The sequence below is a fragment of the Stegastes partitus genome, unplaced genomic scaffold (assembly GCF_000690725.1).
Source record: "Stegastes partitus isolate 25-593 unplaced genomic scaffold, Stegastes_partitus-1.0.2 Scaffold336, whole genome shotgun sequence".
Classification (NCBI taxonomy): Eukaryota; Metazoa; Chordata; class Actinopteri; family Pomacentridae; genus Stegastes; species Stegastes partitus.
The window spans coordinates 278,446-303,094 of NW_007578067.1; the positions used below are offsets into that span (position 1 = coordinate 278,446).

At 39.8% G+C, this 24,649-nt stretch overlaps 1 protein-coding gene across 1 annotated transcript in view; it reads left to right on the forward strand.

Moving 5' to 3' along the window:
* The window catches only part of LOC103358844 (polypeptide N-acetylgalactosaminyltransferase 10-like), a 123,612-nt gene that overhangs the window by 49,336 nt on the left and 49,627 nt on the right, over positions 1-24,649 (forward strand). The window contains exon 4 of the mRNA XM_008283984.1: positions 1,315-1,481. Coding sequence (XP_008282206.1) covers positions 1,315-1,481 — 167 coding nt within the window. The remainder of the gene's footprint in view (positions 1-1,314; positions 1,482-24,649) is intronic.

Below are 24,649 nucleotides of genomic sequence, written 5' to 3' on the forward strand. Positions count from 1 at the left end.
ACTTTGAGCTTCGTGTTGATGATTTAAACGGCGGCAAAACTGCAAAACTCTGCAGACAGAAAACTTGTTTTATCGTTTCTGAAATATTTCTGAATCACCGACGTTGTTTCTTTTTGCAACCACATCTTATTTTTTAGAGTTTTTCTCTCGTTTTTTTCAGTTGACATATTAAGCCTGCATGTCGATGAACTCCATGTTCAGTAAATAAAGTCAAGAAAAACTGATAAAAAAGTGAAAGAAACTCCTGATGTTTTCGTGTTCCAGAATTACAACTTTGTGTGTTTTGTTTTAAGCAGCAAAAATCAAAAATTAATCAGCAAGTATTTCAATAAAAACGGGTTTAAGTCATTTTTTTATTGCTAAAATATGATAAATTTGCTGTTTTAACTCGTCAGATACGAGGATTTGATGCCATAGGCTCATTATCTTAAGATTTTCTTCTTTTTTTTTTGACATTTTCATATTTTTCTGACATGTTGTCGAAGATATTTCAAAGTAGAGCTGATCGTAACTGTGCGGTCGCCACAATTTTACTGCATTTTTATTGTAATTTATTGAAAACAGTTTAGTTCTGTTGAATTTATTTCTGTATTCGGCTGCAGAACGTGATGTTTACAGTAAAATACTGACAGCTGGATAATATTCTGTATTTATAGAATCGCCATTGTGATCAGTGTTAACCGTAGTTGCTTGTAAATTACATTTTCTTCTTTTAATATGTAGAAACTGCAGACAAATGCAGACAATAACAAAGTGTTTTAATTATTTATGATGCAGAATTAACAACTCTGTTTAACATTTAAAATCCATGTTGCACCAAAACGCCTAAAACCATTAAAAAAAAAAAAAAAAAGATAAAGGTGTCTGTAATCTGTTAAATCAATTTTAAAAACCAAGAAAAAATCATTTAATTTAATGTAAAAAAGGAAATAAAATAAGCGTAAAGTTCGCAATAATTGTCTTACCTGTAAAAAAAAAGTTTGTTACTTTAAACCACATTTTATAAACTGTTGTGCAAACATGTTTGTGTTTTTGTTAACATAAGATAAAACTTTATTAAAACTTTTTTAATAATTAATAAATGAATTAATTCACCCTGTTTCCAGCAGACTTCTGTCAAAACTAGTCTTGGCTCCAAAATCGCAACAGATTTTACAGTTTTTAACGTTTATTTTGAAAAACTCTGCACTACTTCCTTTACAGTGTTTTATAGGAACTGGTTGATAATCAAGAAGCTACAAAAACTCTACGATGGCCAAAAAAATCTGCACTTTTCTCTGGTTTTCTGACTCCCTGTCGTGTTTCCTCATGCAGCTGTAAGCAGAAGCTGTACTCGGAGAAGCTCCCCAACACCAGCATCATCATCCCGTTCCACAACGAAGGCTGGTCGTCGCTGCTCCGGACGGTCCACAGCATCCTGAACCGCTCGCCGCCGCAGCTCATAGCCGAGGTCATCCTGGTCGACGACTTCAGCGACAAAGGTACGGCCGAACCAAACTCTCCTAAAACCTCTCAGTCATTTGAGGCTCGGTGGACTGTTGCACAAATAATGAGTGAAACCAAAGCGTCACCCGGCTTCTGATCTCAGGAAGCTTCTGCGTATGTCGGCGATACATCAGAGCACCAGTCGGTGTTTGAGAGCAGCTGCTCAGCTCAAGTCCGTTTACGCTGCAGGTTCAGCACTTTTTTATCTGTTATATATTTTGGCTGCTGCTGGAATTTATTCTGGACCTCTGATTAATTGTTGCTCCAAACTTTGGAATTAACCCTCTGAACCCAGCAGGTATCAAAGGTTTCTTATGTTTAAAAAACAAAAAAATCCCCAAAATTACACCAATTATCAAAACTGGAAACTGTTAAAACTGAAAAAAATCACTGAATTTAAAACTTTCTAACAATCTATGAACTATCAATGTGCAAAGTGCAATTTAGTTGCTAAAATTAATCAACTCTAAGCTAAAAATCAAATTTTTTTTCATTAAAAAAGCGCCTCATTCTATGTGTCCAATTTCAAAATACGGCAAATATAAATGTTTTGATCCAACTAAATTCTGTAAAAATATAAAAATTCTGCACTTCTCGACGCAACCATGAAGCCATCAGACACTTAGCTGGGATCAACAGAATCGTGGCAAAAATTCATTGAGTTCACACGTGAGCTGAGCTGAACTGCACAGAATGAAGACAAATCATAGTGTAAAGGGTTAAATATCTGTAGTTTTTCCAGTGTTGGTAACATCTGCACTTGGAGAAAATGCTGGACATGTTGATTCTTGCATTTCTCCAAAAATCGTAAAAACAAATAATCAAAAAAACTGAACATGATTTTTTTTTTTTTTCAATTTTTATAATTTATGGCGTTCTAACTTTGTTAGATGCACAGAAGATGTTTCACTTGCTGAGTTGTCTTCATGTTGTAGAAAACATATTTAACAGCTTCTGAATGCACAAAAAACGTGATACCTAAAACAATTCACTGTAATTTTAAGACAATTTTTTCCCCCACTTTTGCTAAATAAATATAATAACGACTTCGTTGTCTGTCTCTGGGTGTAGCCCTGTGATGGACTGGTGACCTGTCCGGGGTCGCTCTTCACCCTGGGGCAGCTGGGATAGACTCCAGCCCCCCACGACCCTAGAGAGGATTAAGCGGTGTATAGATAATGGATGGATGGACATAATACCGAGTAATATAACACAGACAAAAAAATACTGGTTAATATAAAACAAACAAATAAAAAAAATCTGAATTTATGCAAATCGTAATTTGTCCATATTTTATTGTATTTAAATCTGCTAAAACATATATATATATATCCTTATTTTCAGATATTTCAACCCAGTCTCACAGCAAATCATGAAATAGTCACGAATTGCCATGACTATTGCCAATTTCATTTGTAAAGTCAGTCCAAATAAACGTGTTCCTCATCAATTTAAATCCCTAAATGCACTTAAAGTTTTATATTTCACCCTCCATTTAGGAGAAACAGCCATTTTGGAGAAAGAACTACAACTTCCAGTAGCACTACAATACAACGTGATTGAACACGACATGAAGTATGTAGTTCTTCTTGGGGTTTACGACTAGTGTGGTGTTTGTATGTCTCCTCGTGTCTTCCTGTGGAGGTGCAGGACTTTATGTTGGAGTTAAAATGATCCTTCAGTGAGTAAAAATGAGATAAAAGCTGAAAACGCCTGGAAGCTCCTTGAAGTTCAGAAGGTTAAAGTCAACGTCTGTCATTCACATTATTCTTTGGAGAAGCTTTTCTTGCCTCTTTTGGTCCTAAACAGTTGGAAGTTTTCGTCCCTCTAACAGTCCTTTTTAACCAATTCTGTGTTTTTTATCACTCGGTTTTTCCCCCGCTGACCTCCGGGCGACGCCAAGGGCGTCCTGCGACCGCTTTCCTGTCGCCCGGCGCCCGACGCCCAACACTTAATCAGTTTGAACTCCGGAGTTAATGTACAGCTTTGAACTCTTCCATAATAAATCAGGGGACAAGTGCGGAGTTATCAGCGGCTCCCGAGCGGAGGCAAGATATTCATCACCGCCGCCGCGTGACGCATCATTTCCTGCTTGCTTTCCCATTTCCTTAGATATTAAATAATGCATCGATGGAGGAGGGACGCCGCCGCCGCTGCTGCTGCTGGTTGTGTTTTGGTTGTGTTTTGGTTTTAAAGCCGCCCATCTCATTCTGTTCATAGTCACTGGAAGATCAACAATTGATGAGATGTTTTTCAGTTCTATTTTCTGAGGTGCTAATTAGCCCCGGCATAATTATAGCGCCGCTGCAGAGGAGCAGCCTCCCCTCCCTCGTTTTAATGTCATCATCACTGCAGCCGTTCCTGTTTCACTCCTGCTCGTTTGTGTTGCTGCGTTTTCTTGAAGCAGGAAACTTTCTCCCGTTCGGTTTTCATCGTGACGTCGTCGTCCTTGAAGCTCACCCTGACGTTGCTTTAGAGGTGAGCGAACGTCTGAGGAACGTGAAGGAGAACCGAGCTCCAATGGGACCATCAGACTCCACGCGGGGGTCAGATGGTTTTCATTGGCCGACTCTCTGTATCAGTTCCCTGCAGCGTTCCGCATTTCAGAACTCCTGTTTGCTTTTTTTGTTCGCTCCCTGCACAAACCCACGTGTGGTTCTTGTTTCTGCAGTCAGAACCAGATCGAACGCAACATTAGAGACAAGGAGCTGTCCTCAGATGTTTAGGTTTGTGCTTCTTGACAGGAACGTCGCAGCATCTGATGGTGGAACAAAGCTGTGTGATTGTGCCGAAAGCATTCTCAGCTCGAGTCGGATTCGATTCTGAAGCCGTGTTTGTTTTTATTTTGCTGGAAATATTGCGATGTGATAAACAGTAGCTCAGTGAAAGTGAGACGGGTTTAACGTCGTTCTGCTGATCATCAATTCTTTTGTTTGTCCTCATTAATAAAGCCAAGAGTCGCGCCGAACCACGATGATTAGGTTTGATTCAACTTTATCGTCGTTGCACCGAGAACAAGAAACGTAGTTTAGCATCTCAGCAGTATTATGTGATTACATACACAGTCTGTTGGAGCAGAACCAGAATGAACACGCTGAGTCTATGAATGTACAGCTGTGGATATGAGATAGATCATCTAAACACAGTCATTTTACTGCACTTGAGACTCGCTCCTTGTGTTTTATATCAAGTTTAAAGATTATGCTTGATGCTGTTACGTGCGATGTTTTTGAACCCTCTTTGGTGTCTGTTGACTGGAATTACGTCTTCTGTGAAGTGAAAAGTGCCACCAGTCAGTCTCTCTGCTGTTCTTTCTCATATGATTCAACTAAAACATCCAGAACAGTTGGACAGAACTCAGATCAGTCTTTGCACTCATCTTAAATGGTCGAATTGATTAGTGCAGCTGCAGCTGAAATATTTCAATACAACTGATTTCTTGCAACCAAGTCATCCTTTTTGTTAGTGTTTCTTCCCTCATTTAGCTGCACACATGTGGAGGCGAAAACCTCAAAGAAAAACTATCTAAGAAGCCTTGAATCAGAGCAGATAACGTTTCAGCAGACACGTTTATTTACGTCTGAAGTCTTTGTCAAGGACTCACAGGTGTGTGCAAAAGCTGATTTTGGCACTACAGTTCCCCCTCCAGCTAAATAAGTTTAGAAAAGCTGTCCTATGAATTTTAAAAATACTAAAGAGAGCTAATTAAACTTAATAAAACAAGTTAAATAAACACTCAGTTGAATTAAGAGTTGAGTCAGACAGACGGCTTCCCTTCGTCGTGGTTCTTATTGTTTTCATTTTTAGCGAATAAAGATTTAATTTAAATTTCATTATAGACACGAACACAGGGAATATCTGGAAAGTTTTTCCCTAAAACGAGCTGAGAACTCTGCTGCTGTGCTGCTTTTGTTATTGCTGCTGCTGTTATCTGATGCAGACACGGATACTCAGAACAGTGTTATTAACTTCGCTATTGTTTTTTAGTTTTATTTTTTTAGCCATTTTCTAAAAGAATGTGACGGTTAGTTGGTGTGTTCATCATGCTCCTCCTCCAGTGTGTCGTAGGGGTCAATCCACAGGCTGCTACCGAATATTAGCAATAAATGAGATTAATAATTGATATTTGGAACCGATAAATAACAAATGTTATGTTTCAACAGCATGTGACAGCAGAGAGCCTGTCATTTATAACTAGATTACTTCATTAAAAAGGATTACTATCACCAAATATGATCAAAAGAAATAAAAGTGATGACGTCAAAGCATCATGTGATGTTTTCCTGTGTTTATTATTGGATCCATGAGTTTGTGTTCTGTCTGCTGTTCTTCTGTTTTTCTTCATCGTTAATTGTTTTGTCACTTTTATTTCCCATTAAAGTTGATATCTTACATTGTTTAAAAAAAAAAAAAAAAAGAAAGTAATTCCAGACACTGTTTAAGGGTGATCTGTGGCTACCTCCTAACTTAGCTGTTAGCCGCTAGCTTAGCCTTAGCATCTGTGAGAGCAGCTCATGTCTTGTGTTGATTGTCGCGCTTCTTGTTTAGCTTTTATCAGATTGTGTCTCTGTCGGTTACAACAGAGTGTCGAAGGTAATCTGACAGTAGCGTCGCACCTTCAGCCAAACACTAACACCAATAAGTAAATTATTTTGGACACCTGTTGCGCTGCCTTCGAAAACACAGCTTCTGTAATTCACTGGAGCGGCTTCAATGTGCTTTTCTGTCTCTCTGTGTAAACAATAGCTTTCAGCGTTGATTGGCTGTCACTTGTGAACCAATCAGATCGAGCTGTGGGCGGGACTTTGCTTTAGAGTGACTGCTGCTTACATCACAGGCAAAGAAGAACGTTTCATTTGTTTTACTGAATCTGAAAAATGCAGAGTATTGGCCCAGATAACCGCTTGATCCTTCAGAAAAAGACATTCAGCACCTCGTCATGCTGCTGGTGCTTTTTGCAGTTGTGCAAAAACGCAGCATTTCCGTTACAAACAATTTGAGAAAAAGTTAAAAAAAAAGTAGATCCCACAAATTTTCATGATGTTTTACAGAAATCACATTTTTCAGGTAGAAATCATGTCTTTTGATTATTATTTTTCTAAAATCCCAGAGTCCTGTCGAACAAGTTAGTCAAAAAAAGCTATGAGCCAACTGAGACCTGTTTTCAAGAAGTAGACTGATTATCACAGATGATATTCAGCATTTTTAGGATTATCTGGAACATTGTCGTTGTAAATCGATACCCAATAAAACACGTAAATGCCGCCGCCTCTTTCTGTCTTTAGATAGATGTATATTACAACTGAAACCAGAAGTCTACAAACACTGTATAAAAAGACAATCTTTTTTTCTGACTCTGAAGAAAGTAGTAAAAAATTCTATTAAAAAAATTCTGTCTCTCATTGTTCTGGTGTTTAGTAAATAGAAATAATTCTGGTAATCCTGACTGACCTGAAACAGGAAGAGTTTAGTCTGATTTAATGTCAGAGAGTAAGAAAAAAAAACAAAGGTTGTGTCTTTTTATGTAAACTTATGGTTTCAGCTGTACTCTATAGATCAGTGGTCCCCAACCCGTTTTGCACCACAGACCGTTTTTAAGCAAGAACATTTTCTACGGACCGGTCATCGCGCACATAGCAAAAAATAATAGTTTCTACTATTAAAAAGTTTCATAAATTAATAAAATGACTTGTTAAATACATGTTTACTTTTCTTCCGTCTTAGTATCGAGTCTCTTTCCAGAGAAGCTAAGATACTTCTTTTTTATTAATTTAGGCAGCAGTTAGACTGACGGCTTTGTTTAACGGCCGAGCGTGAAAACTAATAAGAGTCAAGTGCGAGACGGATGCGACGGGAAGACGAGCTCGTCATTTAAAAAAAAAAAAAAAAACACCCTGCAGACTCCACTGGAAATAAAAATGAACCAATCAAATGGGGTTTTTTTTCTTTCTGTGAGGCCCGGTACCAATTGACCCACGGCCCGGTACCGGTCCGCGGCCCGGTGGTTGGGGACTGCTGCTATAGATAGATAAATTGGTTACGGACACCAAGTAACAGCCAATCAAACATTTAGAGGTAACTGTTGAAAACTTTTTTGTAAAGCACAACTAAACTAAAGCACGACAACAAAGTTTTTGTGTAGTTTTTAAATGTAAATTGTGAATTTTGGCACCGAGAGTTTTATTTTAACAGTAAATGTTGAAAATCGCCATCAGCCCTGAAAAAACACACAACTCTGCCGACCAAAGTGCACGTAAACACTAAGAAAACAGGTGGATGTGTTCAGCAGGGCCACATGCCACCGTCTGAAACACCTCCACAGCTGGTGTAATAAACAGCAGGATATATGTAATTGCCAAATTATGCAGCTCGTTAATGAGAACGATCCTTTTTTTTTTTTTTCCTTCCTCTGTTTAAACCGTACTGTACAGAATAATGTTTGGATAAAATCTCACCTGTGATGATTATAATTTCCTCCTCCGCCCACGGACGTGCAGTAAAAAGAAACACAACCATCTAGCGGTATTTACATCCATATTCATCTGTTTTCCGACGCCTCGGCGGGGCGAAGCGATGCCGGTCCTCCCACGCTCACCTCCGTGTTCCTGCGGTTCATTCAGGCTGCCTCGCAGATAACATGCAAACACTGAAACCTGCTGTTTTTATCTCCCGCCGGCCTCAACACCTCCTGTCTTTCCTCCTCTTCCCGTCTTTCGCCCTTCACGTCTCTAATCTCTCCTTTCACCGTTTTTCCTTCTCGTCGTTTTCTTGACGTCTCTTATCTCCGACTGTCTAAACCCCGTTTCAGCTCTTTTTTTTCCCAAGTCTGATCCTTTGTTGACGTCCGCTGTCACATGGGTTTCATAAATTGAGAGAATTCTTGGTCAGTAATCAGCTGCGTTATCAGTACACAGTGGGTTAATCGAACACGGCTGATGTTGTGATTGAGTTTGGCTGTAGGATATAAAACACATGAGCGTCGTTCAGACGTTGTTCAGTCTTTGTCGTGGTTCCCGCTGCTAAACTCCCACAATGCCCTCTGCTTGACTCTAAAAACTGATTCCCACCAATTAATCAACTGCGTGGTTTCAAGATAAAGATTTTCGTTAACCTTTTATGCTGCAAACATTGTTTTTACGGGTCGTGTTGACGTGATGTTGATTTAAGTTCCAATTTCTGCCTCAGGTGAATTAAAGCTAAATTCAAGTTAAGGTAAATAAATTAGCTCAGTAACTTGATTTTTTAAAATGTACAGATGTAAAAACAAATACATAACACTTGAAAATTCCTTTTAAATCACAGAATAGAGTTTTATTGCTATTTGCACGGGTACCTGACAGTCCAGGCACTCTGCAAGTCTTGTTCATAAAGTTAAATACGACTTTAAACAAATTACTGCTTAAAGAAAATTGTCAGATTTCCCTTTAAATATCTTGGAAATACTGGTTGGAACAAATTCATTTTTAACACTTTGCCAACTTAAACACAAAGCTTTATTAATTAAGTACATAAAACTTTTAACAAATCCTGTTAAATAAAGTGGAAACACTGGTTTTTATGTGTAATCAACATCAACATAACACCTAAATAGTCATTTAAATACCATGAAAACACAAGTTGGAACAGCTTGATGACAGCACATTTACCAAATTAAAAACTTTACTTCGTAAATATGGTAATTAACCACGAAACACTTCTTCAACAATCATCTAAATAATGTGGAAATAGTAGCTGGAAGTCGTTGCGTTTTATTTTAACATGTGCCAACATGAACATACTTTTTATAAGTAATCACCGTAAAAACTGGTAATGAAGAACATTACACTTAAATGTTCATTTAACTCCGATTACATAACTCACATTTACTGATGTTTTTTATCCTTGAGGTCAGTTTGACTGAAGAAATGTCAACCTCCAGAAAAGGATCAGAATTAAAATTGTTGCCCAAGTTTATGTGTAAATATCCCTTTAAATGAAACTGGAAACAATGATGTCAGTGACTTATTTAGAGATGCTGAGTTGTGTCCGATTGACCCCACAGATAGCAGGAGGGTTCAACAGAATGGACGCTGGAACAAGTTGGTTTTAGAAAATGCTCCAGTGTTAAAATCTTGTAAAATACGTGGAACGCTTTCCTTTTAAATGACATTTAAAAACTTGTGTCAGTCATTAAACAATTAAAAATGCATTCAAGTGTGAAGGAAAAGCTGATTCCTGTCGCATCATTCATGTTTTCGTTGAGCCCAAACATGATGTTCTGATAGTTCTGACCAGCCCGAGTCGTCTCCTGTGTTCGTTTCCTTCTGTATCTGATACCTGTTGTTGTGACGTCCGTCTCTGGTGAGGATCGGACCAACAGATCTCCAGATTCTGACTCCGGCCGTCATCTTCCCGACCTCACTGCTGCTAATCTCTGCTTTACTTAGACACAGTAAATGTCAGCTCTCAGTGTCTGTCGCTCAATCAAAAACCAAGTGCTACTTCTCTTCTCTTTCTTTTTTTTTTATTCCCTCTGACATTCAGTAACCGCAAAGGGAGGAATCCATCACAGAAAAAGGCATTGTGACCCATTTTCCCCACCACGGTAGCCTCAATAAAGAAGAATAAATAATACGTAGCCGTGGCACCTGCACCTGGATTGTAATTACGCGGACGACTTTGTGTTGTTGCTCCTGGCCCAAAGTGAAACCTTTCTTCTCCGGATAAAAGGAAATATCATCAGATGAGCTGTCGCGGCAGCCTGGGGTTGATGACCGAGCAGAGTAATGTGTTAAAATAACACACAGAGCATTTTTATTCGGTGCTGGAGGCCCGGAAAGAACCGCTGGGAACAGTAAATGGTTTACAGATTGAAAAAACATCTACCAGATGAGTAAAAACACCACGAAATAGCCTCTTTACCCCTTTAAAAGCTGCACTAATCGATGTTTTTATATTAGCAACTGGAGTGCATGTAGCGTTAAAACCGAAGCATCGCCGTCGGAGTTTGAAGTCTCGCTGCACTTTATCATCTTTTAGCTTTCGTTTCGCGTCTCCGTTTTACTTCCCGTTGGTTTTAATCAAAGAAAAACTTTTAAACTGGCTGCAAACACGTTGGCATTTAGCAGCAGAGCGTCTTTTACCTCCTCCGGGAGTTTGCGGTCGTGTGTCCGGCCGCTAATGACGGCCGAGGTTGTTGTTTCAGAAGTTCGGGTGCTCGTTTCATGGTGTCTGCAGAACATCAGCATCGGAGCTTCTTGGGTTTGATGAAGAGTTGCATTGACAGGACGCAGCGAGTGGAACTGGATCAGCCGGTGTCTTTACTTTCTTTGGTTCCTGGTGCGGCTGTCGTCCTTCACTGAGAAGCTAATTGTTTTTGATTAGCGTTCAGGCGACAATAAAGAGACTAAAGTCGACACCGAACATGTAAAATCATATAGAAGAAATATTAAAACGCACTAAAAACTCACGACGAGGCAATAAGACGCTTGTAATATGTAATATATCGAATGTCCAGTGTGTAGAAATGACTTGTCTTCTCTATAAAAGCTCAAATAACGCAAATGTCTATAAACAAACATTTGTAGTTACGTTATTTTACAGAAATTCCCTTTTTTCTCAAGTTATAGATAACATCTAAATCACAAATCTATATTTTTATAAATTATATATATACTAAATTGTATCATAAAATTATTTTAAAATACACTATTTTTACTGTATTTTTAAAAAATCAATTGTATTATTATTCTAGTAATGATTGGAAAATCACAAAAAAAATAAATAAAATAATTTCCATGGAAATACAAGTTGAAACTACTTTTTTCTTTTTTTAAATTTGCCAACTTTCTAACTTGTGTTCATTTAAAAAAAAAAAAAAAAAAGGAAATAAATTTTAAAAATCAACCTGTTCAACATCTAATTTTTATTTTTCTTTTAAATTTGGCAACTTCAAAACTTTTCTTCTGATTTATGGTGATTACACTTAAAATTCCTTTGAATAAAATACAAATTTAATGTCTTGCGTTCATGAATATGAAAATAAAGCACAAACCTGCTTTAAAATTCCACGTTAAAAGATAAAATGTCGTCTTAAAAACTTCTGCTTATACTGTTTGTAATTAACACTTAAAGTTATTTTTAAATAATGACAAAAAACAACTTAATTTTTGAAACATGTTTATAACTGTGGTAATTAGCTACATAACACTTTAAATAGTGTGGAAATACTAGTTAGAACAACTTGAGTTATATGAATAATCAACTTAAGAACGTGTGTTTGTGCTTCCAGTCATTAAATAACCAACCATACGTTTGGTTTTGGACGATGAAGCCAGTTGTTGGTTGAACATAATTTCATTAGAAGTTGTCATAATTTGCTGAAGGCAGCTCTGCTGGCTGCTGTCGGAGCGCTCGGCCATGTTTTTAATGTTTAACAGCTGGATTAGAAAAGCGTCTCATTGCTGTTTTATTAAAGATCCCCAAAACCAGACAGCAGATTCAAGCAGCAGCCTCGTGCTTGTTTCGTCTCTTTCGTGTCTCTTCTTCATGGCGGCGCTTCGTTAAGGCGAGGCCGGTCCATCACGGTTCCTCTCTGCAGAACCACGGAGCCTCGCCGCAGCGCAAAACCTGCCAGAGACCGGAGATTGATGGAGTGATTATCCCCTCCAGCGCCCGGCGGGATCAATTAGATGGAGCAGGGATGTTCCGTCTGGGAGTTTTAGCAGAAGAAGTCGAGTGGTTTCTCCACAGTCAGCTGCTGCAGTTCGTCAAAAGACCTTCATTTTCCCGCCAAAACGCGACGATCGTTTTGCAGCTCAGCATGTAGGCCGGTGATGGACGGAGGGAGTTTACTCAGAATCAAGAGGCTTGAAACGTCGTCAGGGACCTGGAGTTTGATGCTTTATGGTGGAATTAAGACATTTAGGACTTTGATCAGCGTTTATTCGTGAATCAGGTTGACGTCAAAGGATCTGAGACTCGTCTGATGGTGGAAGTAAAAGGCACCTTATAAATGGAGCTCATGGAACAGATGAATATGTGATGAAGAGGCCTGTTTGGCATTTCATGGTATCAAATTCACTTTTGCACTGCAAATTTGCCAAAATTTCCATCTGTCTATCCATCCATTATCTATACAACGCTTAATCCTCACTAGGGTCATGGGGGGCTGGAGTCTATCCCAGCTGACTCAGGGTGAAGGCAGGGAACACCCTGGACAGGTCACCAGTCTATCACAGGGCTACACTTAGAGACAGACAACCAAGCACACTCACATTCACACCTATGGACAATTTAGAATCTCCAATTAACCTCAACATATTTTTGGACTGTGTGGGAGGAAGCTGGAGAACCCAGAGAGAACCCACGCTGCACGGGGAGAACATGCAAAGTCCACGCAGAAAGATTCCGGTGCCCCCACCGGGACGCGAACCGGCGACCTTCTTGCTGCGAGGCAACAGTGCTACCCAACTGCGCCACCTTGCAGCCCTTGCCAAAATTTGCACAATCTATTTTTCTTTTCAATGTAAATACTGTTTTTTTTTAAAAATTATTATTATTTTCTTGTACTTTCTATATTTTTGGATGCTGCTGTGGCGTGTACATTTCCCCCAATGTGGGATTAGTAAAAAATGATTCTATTCTATTCTATTAGCCTGGTGTTTCCTTTTACCGTAATTTCTGGACCATGAGCGCACCTAAATATAAGCTGCACCCACTAACTTTAAAAAGAAAAGTTTTGTACACATATAGGCCACACTTGTCTATAAGCCGCAGGTGTCCACGTTGTAACATGAGATATTTACACAGAAAGATTTAAACTTTTAATTAAATACGTACCGCTAACATACACAAATACCGTAAATACTTTTTTCCGAACACTGCCGGTAACACGGTTGGTTAAGAAAATAGAACATACAGTAGCCAACCAGGAAAAGCCATTGATCGCTATCTTCATCTTCCTCCTGCACTAAAACCACTAAAGTCGTCTTCTTCAGTGTCAGAATTGAACAGCCTCAGAATTACTTCGTCACACACTTCCTCATCTCTCTTTCGTTGTTGCTCTCAATGTCACTATCGTCTTTAGGCAAATTCGTAAAAATCCATAAATTTGTCGCATCATTATTTAAGCCGTAGTGTTCAAAGTGTGTGTGGAAAAAAAGTAGGAGCTTATAGTCCGGGCATTACGGTAGTTTGACATCCAGGAACTTCCTACTTGTCCTACAGCCTGCAGTTCAACTGTAGTCACGGGATTGTTGGTCACAGCTGAGTCACTGTCAGCTTTATGGTTGCCTCAAGGAATTCTTCTTCTTATTATTATTTTTTAAAATTATTTCTTATTATTTTTAATGTGACGTGACTTTAAGCTTTGCGTGATTTGATTAATTTTCCAGATGAAACCAAACAGCCAAAGAACTGAAACTGTTGTTACACTTTTCTGATTAACGACGTTGTTTTATCGATTTCTTAAAATATATTTTGGGCAGAGTTTTAAGAAAAATGTGCAACGGAGAGGCCTTTTATTGTCCTGTTATGTCTTCTTTAGTCTGACATCCAGAAACGTCGCTGTGGTGATAACATCCTGCTGAGTCTCTGTTAGCTTCTTGGTTGCACCGAGGAGCGCAGAATTTTTTCTTCATTACAGAAATATTTATTTTTGGGCGCTTTAAAAAAAAAGAGAGAGAGAGGCATGTCAGACAAACACATTGCAAGAAAGTGTCATGATGTTAAACTTGGTAAATGTTGTAGAAGAAACCAGACGACGGCTGAACTCCAACAGGTTTCTGATTCATTCTATAATCCTGACGGTTAATATGTGGAGCAGCAAAGTGACAAGAATTCAAAATTCAAACCAACTTTTGTTCAGTGAATAAGTTTGACATCAACAGGTCTGTGGAACACCTCATCACGTAATGAGAGAAACGTGCCGACGAGGCCTTTTATCAGCCTGGCGTCTCCCTTATTTGACATCCAGGAGCGTCTTCTGCTTCCAGCTCCTGAAACTGTCGGATTCCAGCTCGCTGGCAAACAAACCCGGTTTTAACCAGATTAGTCGGCCGGCTGCGGCGAAGATGCAGCTCGACTGCAGCTCTTTGGCAGCGAGACGAGATGAGAAATTAAAATTTGGCAAAAACGAAAAGGAACTCCCTCCGTTTGATGCTGTCGTCCTCGTTTATATTCTGTCCTCCTCCCGTCCTGCAGACGAAAAAAAAAAAAACAACTCATCGTGGAAATCAGGCGGCTGCCAATCACTAAAATGCATAAACTAGTCCGGTGCTTTTGTAGAAGGACTATTTTGAGTCTCAGTGAATCCTTAATGTCAGTATTTAGAGGAAACCAATGTTTGGTTTGATCTGATAAATGTTGGAACTAATCAGCTGCAGATAAATCAACATATTTCAGCTTAAAGGTTCAGGTTTGTGTCCCTGGATGTGTTCACAGTTTTATCCACCAAAGTGTTTGTTTGTAATCGAAATGTACAGAAATCATTGTTCCAGAAAGAATTTCCACATATTCGAGAGGATTTTGAAAAAGTTTTTATGTTTTTTTCAACCTTAAAGATTAACTTGAGATTTTAAGCTGGCAAATTTTGTAGAAAATAAGTAGCTCAAACTCGTGCTTTTCTGTTTTTTACCGGTAAATTTGAAAAATGTTTTGCTGCTGACGGCCACATGTTAACACCCAAAACCATGAAACCCGTCAGCAGGTTTTAAAAGTATGTTATCATTTACAAAATAGCAGAATTATATCAGAGCCGGAAACTGTAAAAAATAAAAGTAATCGTTGGATTTTCAACTCTTCATGTGTGACTTTCAGTTCAGTCGGGAAAATGAACCAACGCTTTGCTTGAAGTTGTCGTATTTCTCTAAAATCACTTTGTTCCGCGTGTTGCTCTGATTCTGTATAAGAATGAGGAATAACCTAAAGTTTCTGACTTAACTGCAGGATGTGTAAACAGAGAGGAGACGAGGATGGAAACCCGCTTTTAAAAAGTTAGTAGAATATTTATAGTTTGTAGAGTCACCGGATATGTTCTCTAACATCAGTAACAGCTGAGAACACGAGGGAAAAATTAGTCTTTTAATGTTGATTCCAGATTTTATTTTATTTTTTCCTTTTTTTTTTGCAAAAATTATTCATCAGAAATTCAACTTTTGTTTTTCTTTTCTTTTTTAGTGTATTTTCATTCATAATAAGACTTTTCTGAGTTTTCTCTCCTTGGTAGTTGCTGCCTCCTTAGAGGTGGAAATGATTATTATTTATTATTAATCGTTTATTTCAAGGATTCAAGGAAGTTTTGTTGTCATGCCAGCTCACGTTTACATGTTTGTGGTACGAAATTGGTATTCAGATCCTGTTTTTCTTTTCTTTTTTTTAAAGCCTAATAAATAATAAGTACAATTGTAAGACAAGGGCAAGATGTAACTAAAAATACAAACAAATAAGTGTACTATAGTAAAAAATGAGTGTACTGTAGTAAAATGTAAATAATAAGTAGAAAAGCCAAAGTTAACTGTGTAACACTAAATATTTGTTCGACAGCGAGGTAGACAGTGTGTCGCACTGAATGTTGCCCATATGTAGATAAAGCGTTTCTTGGTGCAGTCAGTATGTGATGCTGCTGTGAGTCTACAGATCACAACATAAGCACAACTGTGACGAATCCTCTCTCGATGCACGGACAGCGATGAGTCTATTAGACGAACGCTACGACCTCAGATCTGCTGTGACTGCGGCTCTCTCCGTCGGGTTTCCAGACTTAGCAGCTTCTCGGGCTCGACGAACGACAGAAGCAGCGATTTAAAGGCCTGAAATGAAACAGCAGCGGCGTCTGGGCGAGGCGGCCGGACCCGCTAACCTGCCGGCTGCAGTAAATGATGAGCTTGAGCTGCAGAGAGCAGGAGGCTGCCGGCGCTGAGGGGAGGTCAGCTCACTCTTCATTAGGCTGTAATTGAATTTCCGCAGCCTGTCGGGGAGGATGTTCGGCTCTCGCTCTCCCTGCAGGGGCGAGTCGGCCTCCCAGCCTCCCCCGTACTTTCAAGGTTAGCTCGGCTAATGGGCAGAGTCCTCCTCCCGCCATCTGTCATCTGCATGTCCGAGCGTGTAGGCGAAGCAGCGTCGAGCGGTGGAGGCTGCAGGAGGACGCCTGTAACCGGATGACAGCCGACCTGCAGCTCCGCAGCCGAGCACGCAGACGGGAAGCTTGTAGGTGGAAGACATGGAGCTGCTCGGTCTCAGTGTTTCTTTATGATGAAATCAGCTGTTCAAGGTTTTTGAGCTACAACAACTTGTGATGGAATCATGTTGAGCTGACGAACGATAGCGAGTTGCAGGATTTAGCTTTTTAGATTTTTAGCTTTTTGTTCTGCAGCAAAATGCTTCTTTAATCACTGAATGAGGATTTTTTAAACATTTTTTTGACATTGATTTAGTTGTATTTTCATATTATTTAAAGGATTTTTAAGGGTTATGTACTTTATAAACCATTTTTAAAAACAGATTTTTGAGTTGCCAAATTAATTTTCTTTTTAAAAATGCAACTAATATTTCCATGTGTTTTTTTTTTTTTTTTTTAAGGATTTTTAAATATTATGAACTTAATCAGCATCATTTTTTTCTACGGTAGACAATTTCGAAAATTTAAGTTGTTCCAGTTGTTATGTAAAGGACTTTTAAATGTTATCTAGCAAATAACTGTAATTATTAGCACAAGTTTTACTGTGATTTTTTTTTTTTTTTTTTTTTAATTAAGTGTTATGTGATTAATTACAATAAATAGAAACACAAATTTGTATATTTTAAACTAGTATTTCCACATCATTCGAATTTATTTTTCAGTATTATGTTAGTTACAGTTATTATAAAACTTTTGAAAGTTAGATAATTATTTTAAAATTAAAAACATTTCCAACTGATAATCTGATATTTAACTTTAGACATGTGTTGTTTTTTTTTTTTTGCTTTTTTCAAGTTGGCAAATTAAAAATATTTAGTTGTGTTTAGTAGGTCATGGAAAGAACTTCAAATCCTGAACTAAAGGTGAAGAAGAATTTAGTTATTACGCCAATTTTTCATCAACTAATGCAAAAATCTGGATTTAAATTCCAACGTTAACCATTAAATTAGAATTTTTTTTCTTCTTTTTTTGAACATTCTGCAGCTGTGTATTGATTTAACCGCATTTAATTGTTTGTTATTCATCAGCTACAACAAATGAACCCAGTGGTTTTCATTTTAGCTGTGGTTCGTATCTGGTCGTTAAACGCCTCATGAATCGGACTCTTTATTCTAATCTTCACAGTCTATTAAATTCTACTTCCTGTCTGCGTACATGCGTGAACACTGGCCCTGTTCCTTCTCCGTCGCCTCGCTCTCGAGTCACGTTCTGCTTTCGTCTTCGTCAGCTAATTTTGTTCCTCTAATAAAGCTGTGTTTGGAGGGCCGGGGGGCGAAAGGCGGCGTTTGGTTACACGAGAGGCAGCTCGAAGCGTCGGAGCGTGTTATCGTGTTTTAGCGAGTGTTTATTTTCTATTTTTTTCTTCCCTCCTTTTTTAATTGGAGTGTACTTTGGAGATGAGAGCGGTTCTCCGGGGAGGCCGACTTCATTAGCACCTGGAAGTGTCCACACGTGTTAGCGGGAAGAAGCGATTGAGACAGAAATGTGTATTCTGAGAGGGTTTCTTTCTTTTTTTATTCTTTAAACGCTCGTCACAGATGATTTGGATGTGATGCTAAAGGTGTCCGATGTTCCACCTCATAGAACAAACTTCACAGACACAAGACATCTCTGTTCCCAGAAAGTTCTCCTTCTTATTATTATTATTATTATTATTTCTGTTTAATTGAAGTTTAAATCGAGAGCTGGAGCTGCTCCCCCAGCAGCGTCATTAGCATCCGTAATAGTGGAAATAACTGGCGCTCCTCCAGCTTAATGGGGCCGATCTCGATCCCGAAAACAATCATAAATTCGACTTAAGCATTAAGGCAAAAGAGTCGAGGAGGAACGAGGGAAGGGAACGGTGATGAGAGGCTGGCGTTTGATCTGAGGACTTGTTATGGTGTTTTAATGGCCTTCCCTGGAGAGCGTGGAGGCCATTTTGGCTCTTCAGCAAATTAAAAAAGAGAAGCTATAAAGGAAACATAAGGACGGATTAGAAACCGCCTGCACGTATTTTATCAGTCAGGATGCATGTGCTGTCGGCTGATCTGCAGAGCGGCCATGACGACAATCTCTTGTTCGTATCTTGTTCGTATCTTTTTTCCTTTTCTACTGTTTAGACTCGCGACTTTTATAATAACGTTTAAAAATGTTGGGAAAATAACATTATTATGTGGTTTTTAAGCACAGAATTGGCAAAAACCTCCAAAAACTTCCAAAAGGACTCTGGAGGGAAACCTACAGTCTGTATCATTTAAAACCAGTGATTATCTAAACTTAGGATCTTAACTTACATACCTGCTCACACCAAGACTCTCAGTGAAATACTATCAGGGATAGATTTTCTTTAGTAAAACATTTTCTTGTTCCATGAGCTTACAGGACTTTTGCTGCAGAAATGTCTCGATCACCCCTGTGCTTGACTCCAGCTCGTCTTGAGAGACTAAACTCTAGATGGAGGCCATGAACCTCCACAGAAGTCTTTGTCATGGTGCACTTTGCTCACCAAACCCCCTCAATGCTCTCTGCTGCCAACTAGGAACCCATAGTCGGAGCGACTGCCTGCAGTATTAAACACACACGATGTCTCCATGTTGGCAACCAGAGAGCATTGTGGGGGTTTAGCTAGCAAAGGGACACCATGACAAAGACTTCTGTTATGGTTGATGACATCCAACCAGTGCACATGTTAGCTCAGGCCAGAATAAACTGGGATAATGTGTCTGTATCCCAGAGAGGCAGCTACTTTAGAGGCCTGTGTCACTGGTTTAAAACAGCAATATTAGCTCCATTTATGTTAAATTTATGTTTAAATTAATTCTTTATTGGTTGATAATGCTGCATGTATTAAGAAAGTTATTCAAATGGACTACATCTGTATGACAGCGATCATGAACGAGGGATAAAGGTTGGGTTCATATGAAGTAATTGACCCATCCTCACATCATGATGCTGCCACCACCATGCTTCACTAAACTTATCATCTAGTCTGGTGGACATAAAGCAACATTGAGGTCACGTCACACCAAAGAACCTTCTTCCAGTTGACATCAGAGGCATGGCGTACCATTCCTAGTTGTAGTGCTTGGCTTAGGTGTCCGCCTCGGTGACAAAACGACAAGCAACGCTTCATTAAGAAATTCTTTGACAGTTTCACTTCAATGCATCAGATGAAAGCGTGTAATCCGATTACATGTCTGTTACATCCTGTGATAATGAAGCTGCTTCATCGTTGCGGCCTTCATGATAAATGGACTCAAATGAAACCTTTTTTTTTTGTTCTGGTCTCAATTAAAACAAGTCATTAGAATTATCAATAATTACAAAAATCGACTTAAATTTAGAATTGTATTGTGATAAATGTCACTGCCAGCTCCTATTACGCTGTTTAGGTAGAAGCAAGCGTTGGATGCTGCTAATAGCTTAGCCTAATGCTCACTATTAACAAGGATTTCAGCTGCCGCTAATTCAGTCATATGGTTGCGTTTAGGAACACGTATGAAGCATGTACGTCTTCCTCCTGGCTCGCCTCAGCTGTAAATGATTCAAACAAAAACCCAATTCCAGAAAGATTTCGAAACAGTTGCTTTACATTTCTGTTTTGTTTTTTGAGCACGAATGGGAGAAAGAAATGGGCGACACCTGTAGAACAAAGCGCCTCCTACAGATAGGCAGTAGATGAAGCTGCAGCAGCGACGGCGTGAACGAGCATCGTATTAATCATGTGCAGGTGGTCGCATCAGAGTGATAGTTCGAGGATTTTTTTTTAACCTGAAAGCACGACAACGGGCCCGAAAAGTTGCTCGAAGCTCTTCCCCGGCAGCCGATAACAGCAGGTAGACGGCAGCGTCTGAGAGGGAACTTAAACTCTCAGGTCCGAGCCGGCAAACCGCTGTTCAGACGCTGACAATGACTCTCAAGGACTAACAATCCCCACAGGGATATTTTTACAGCAGCCGACAGCAGCAGCACAAGAGCCGCTCGACAGGATGAGGTTTGGAGATTTAGAGTGAACACAGCATCGGTGCTGCCGCGTTAACGGTGACTAAGAGTGACTCTATCTTCTGCCGCTGCTGTTCTGTCTTTATGAAGTCGCTCTGGACTCCACCTTCCCGCCGGATGACTGCTCTGTTTGTGTCCTCGTTTGTAATGTCGCCGTCGGTGTTTTGCAGCGAGCTCGTACGTGCGCTTCACACCCCCCATTTGACTTTGTTTCTGCAGATTTCTTGTATTGATTTTCTGATTTGTAACCGGATAGTTTGCCAGGATCACATTGTTATTTCTTTGCAGACAGTCAGAACGGTCGGTGAATGTTAAAGTGCAGAATCAACCTTTTTTTTTTTTTACGTTTGATCACAGTTTTATGAATAAGAGGCCGGCTCGCGTAGAAAGTGTTTTATGAAATATATCAGCCTGCTCTGGCTCAGAGAGGCCACCCTGTCTCTCACAAACTCCACGGGGATGTCAAAGCCACAATAAGCTCTTTATGTGGTGTCAACTTTCTAATGGTCTCTGATTGCCTTTTGTACAAACCGGGGAATAAAATCGGAGAATGCTTCGGAGAATTTCTTTCTGGCGAGCCAACATGAAAACACTTTTTTATCCAGTTCCTGGTGTCAGTCAGCCTGCCAAGCTCAGTCCGTCCAGCTGCTCTCCTTTCAGCTTGTTTTAAAGGCGGCAAACGGAGCTGAGCGTACGCGAGGACCGAACCGGTGTGCAGAGCGTATGCGCCACTCGCAGCTCACTTCTAATAGATTCCCATTCAGAAGCCGCGACTGATCATTTTGAGGCAGGTGCAGACTTTAACACATCAGTTTGACAAACAGCCCACAGGCAGCCTCTCCTCTGGTCTAAAAAGCAAGAACTGAATTCCTAAAAATACTGTTCAGTAACGTGAAGTCGTGACCTAATCTTCCTCTAAACATCGATAGCAGGAAGCTGAAGGCAGCTGGTTCCTGTACGTGGTTTATAGATGCCTTTAAGGAGCAAACTACAGAAAGAAAACACATTAATATACTTTAGATGTCGTTTGTAGTGCATGTGCAAGAACCTCCAGAAAATCAAGCGGGAGAAGTTGCTGTTGCAGCATGTTTACACTGCAAAGCAAATCAAAAGGAAAGAAAACAATCATGTATGAAGACAGAGTTTCATCCAGAACACTGATTGAAATTTGCTGAAGTTAATATATTTACCAAATGTCAGTGTGTTTGTGCGTATTTAGAGGATTTTTGTTGGTTGATAGAAGAAGACAAAGTTTAACTTGACATCTAGAAATCTTCAGAATTGGTCCTAAATGTCCTCGGTGGTTGTTGTGTTTCATCAAACCTGAACCAAACATCGCTGACCGTCCAACAACATATAAAGTTAACGGTAAATACAGCAAGTTTCCCAAACCGTGTTCCTGCTGTTTATTCCAAACAACTACCAGCATCTGTATTTTACTAATAAAAAAAACAGTTCAAACCAAAATGGAAGTGACTGCTGGACCTAAAGGATTTTACTGGTGTAAAGTCCAGACCTTGACTGAAACCAGGGTGCGTGATTTAGTTTGTCTTCCCCCTGAAGTCAGAGTCTGAAGTGACAGGACTCTAACTGTGGTCAAACCAAACAAGAACCACGTAGACACCGAATACCAACACGGGAAACACCTCGATCCTCCACGAATTATGGCCAAACCACAGTCAAAACTGTTTCATTTCCCTGAATATAACAGTTCCCTTGCTGCAAACGCATTTTTTCACTCCCAAGGTTTCATAAATGATCGAATATCTGCCAGGAAGCGTTTGGCATATCAACACGTTGACCAGCTACAGTAAGGTGGAAGCTAACCCGATCAGGTTGGATGTAACTTGGACACAGGAGATCTGGATCCTGGATCTTTTGTACTGTGATATTGGAAGGTTGAGATCAAGCGGCAGACATCTAACAAACCTAATAAATAGATAAATGTTCTGCATGTGCTTCATACAGCGCTAATAAAAAGTATTCAACCCATCCGGGAAAGTTTTCACTTGTATTGCTTTTCAGTATTGAGTCATAGTCAGTTTAATTTGTTTTGGGGTTTTTTGGATGAGAATTAACAAAAAATAAAAAACTCTTTTAATGTCAAAGTGAATCAGTGCTATTGGCTACAGCTACGCCATGGGGGAAAAAAAACAAAAGCAAACAAAAAAAAAACAAAAGAACCCTCTAAGCAAGAGGGTCCAGGTAAATCCACTATTAAGAAATGGAAGGCAAATCTGACTGGAGCAGGGTGTCCTCAAAAACTCTCTGAGCAAGAAAGAGACTAGTGAGGGAGGCCACCAAGACACGTATGACTCCTCTGAAGGAGTTACAATCTTCAGCAGTCGTGAAGAGACTGTTCATACAGCGTAATGGTTTGAGGCACGGCAGTGGCAGCATCATGACGTGAAGCGTGGTGGTGGCAGCATCATGGTGTGAGGCGTGGTGGTGGCAGCATCATGACGTGAAGCATGGTGGTGGCAGCATCATGATATCAAGCATGGTGGTGGCAGCATCATGATGTGAAGCATGGTGGTGGCAGCATCATGACGTGAAGCACGGTGGTGGCAGCATCATGACGTGAAGCATGGTGGTGGCAGCATCATGATATCAAGCATGGTGGTGGCAGCATCATGATGTGAAGCACGGCGGTGGCAGCATCATGATGTGAAGCACGGCGGTGGCAGCATCATGATGTGAAGCACGGCGGTGGCAGCATCATGACGTGAAGCACGGTGGTGGCAGCGTCATGACGTGAAGCAGCATCCAGATGTCCCGACTGATGGAGACCAACAGGATCAATGCTTTAACATCACTATGTAGAAATGTGTTTTCATTTTAGGATTGTAAGTTCATCTCAAAAAAGGAAACACTGACTGTGACTCAAGGTTGAAAACCAACGACTTTCTGAGGTGAATACTTTTCATAGACACTCAACACAAAACGTCTCAATTTTAATGTCCTAGGAAAAAAAAAAAAAAGGAAAATCTTAAAGTAAAGTCGAAGAGAATTTAAATCAGCAGTAGAAGTACAGATAGAGACGTTGGCTGTGAGACGGTTGTATGTGAGTCTGTGCTGTGAAAGTGTGACAGTGCTGAAGGCAGAGACATGAAATTGTCCGTCCTCTCCTCTCGCTTATCAAAACGCTGCTTTCATCATTTTGTGACGTGACGGCAAAGTGCACATCCGTAATACATCTCTTATCGCCGGCTCAGTGGCTGTTTAAGCTGTGTGTACTTTGTGTGATGGGGGAAGACGGGGTGTGTGTGCGCTTTAAAAAAAAAAAAAAAAAAAAAACTCAAACTGGCTTATATCATCACAGACTCTCCCTCGGCATCCTTTTCTTTTTTTAATGACGGCTGCAGAAAAGCAGCTTCAGATGTTCCCAGTCTGGCACTCGGCTGAAAGGGAGGATGTGCGATGGAGTTCACAGCAGCCGCCGAATATTTTGGAAGAATAAATTAGCAGCTTGGCTCTTTGGTGCCACGCCAAGACTTCTGGGAAGTAATCCAGCACCTTGGAAAGACAAGATTTGGATGCCATATTGGATCCACTGTAATTTGAGGTTAATTGAATTGAAAATCCCCCCTCGCATCAACCGGAAAAAAAAAAAAAAAGCTGCAGTAGGGAACGAGGAAGTGTATTTATGGGTGAAAACGTACGCTGGATGTCTAAAGTAAAAATAAACCTGTTAAAGGTGAATTATCGACAAACATGTGGTGTTTGGTTGGACGTTGAGCTTTGAGAGACGCTGCAGAAGGTCACGAAGAGTTTTTTTTTTGCACACATATTAACGCTGAGCATCATAAGTCGAGCAACGTTGAGTTAAATTGGTTCGGGGAAGAATTTGTCCACATTTCGGTGCCGATATTGGTCCAAAAACAGGACAAACACACACTTTTCTGCTTCTTTTTGGGATACAAATTGAAATGCTCATTATAAAATAAACTTACAGCTTAGATTAATGACACTTGTGATTGTAAGTTTAATGTTTTTTGGTCCCCACAAAATGTCACAGTTGAC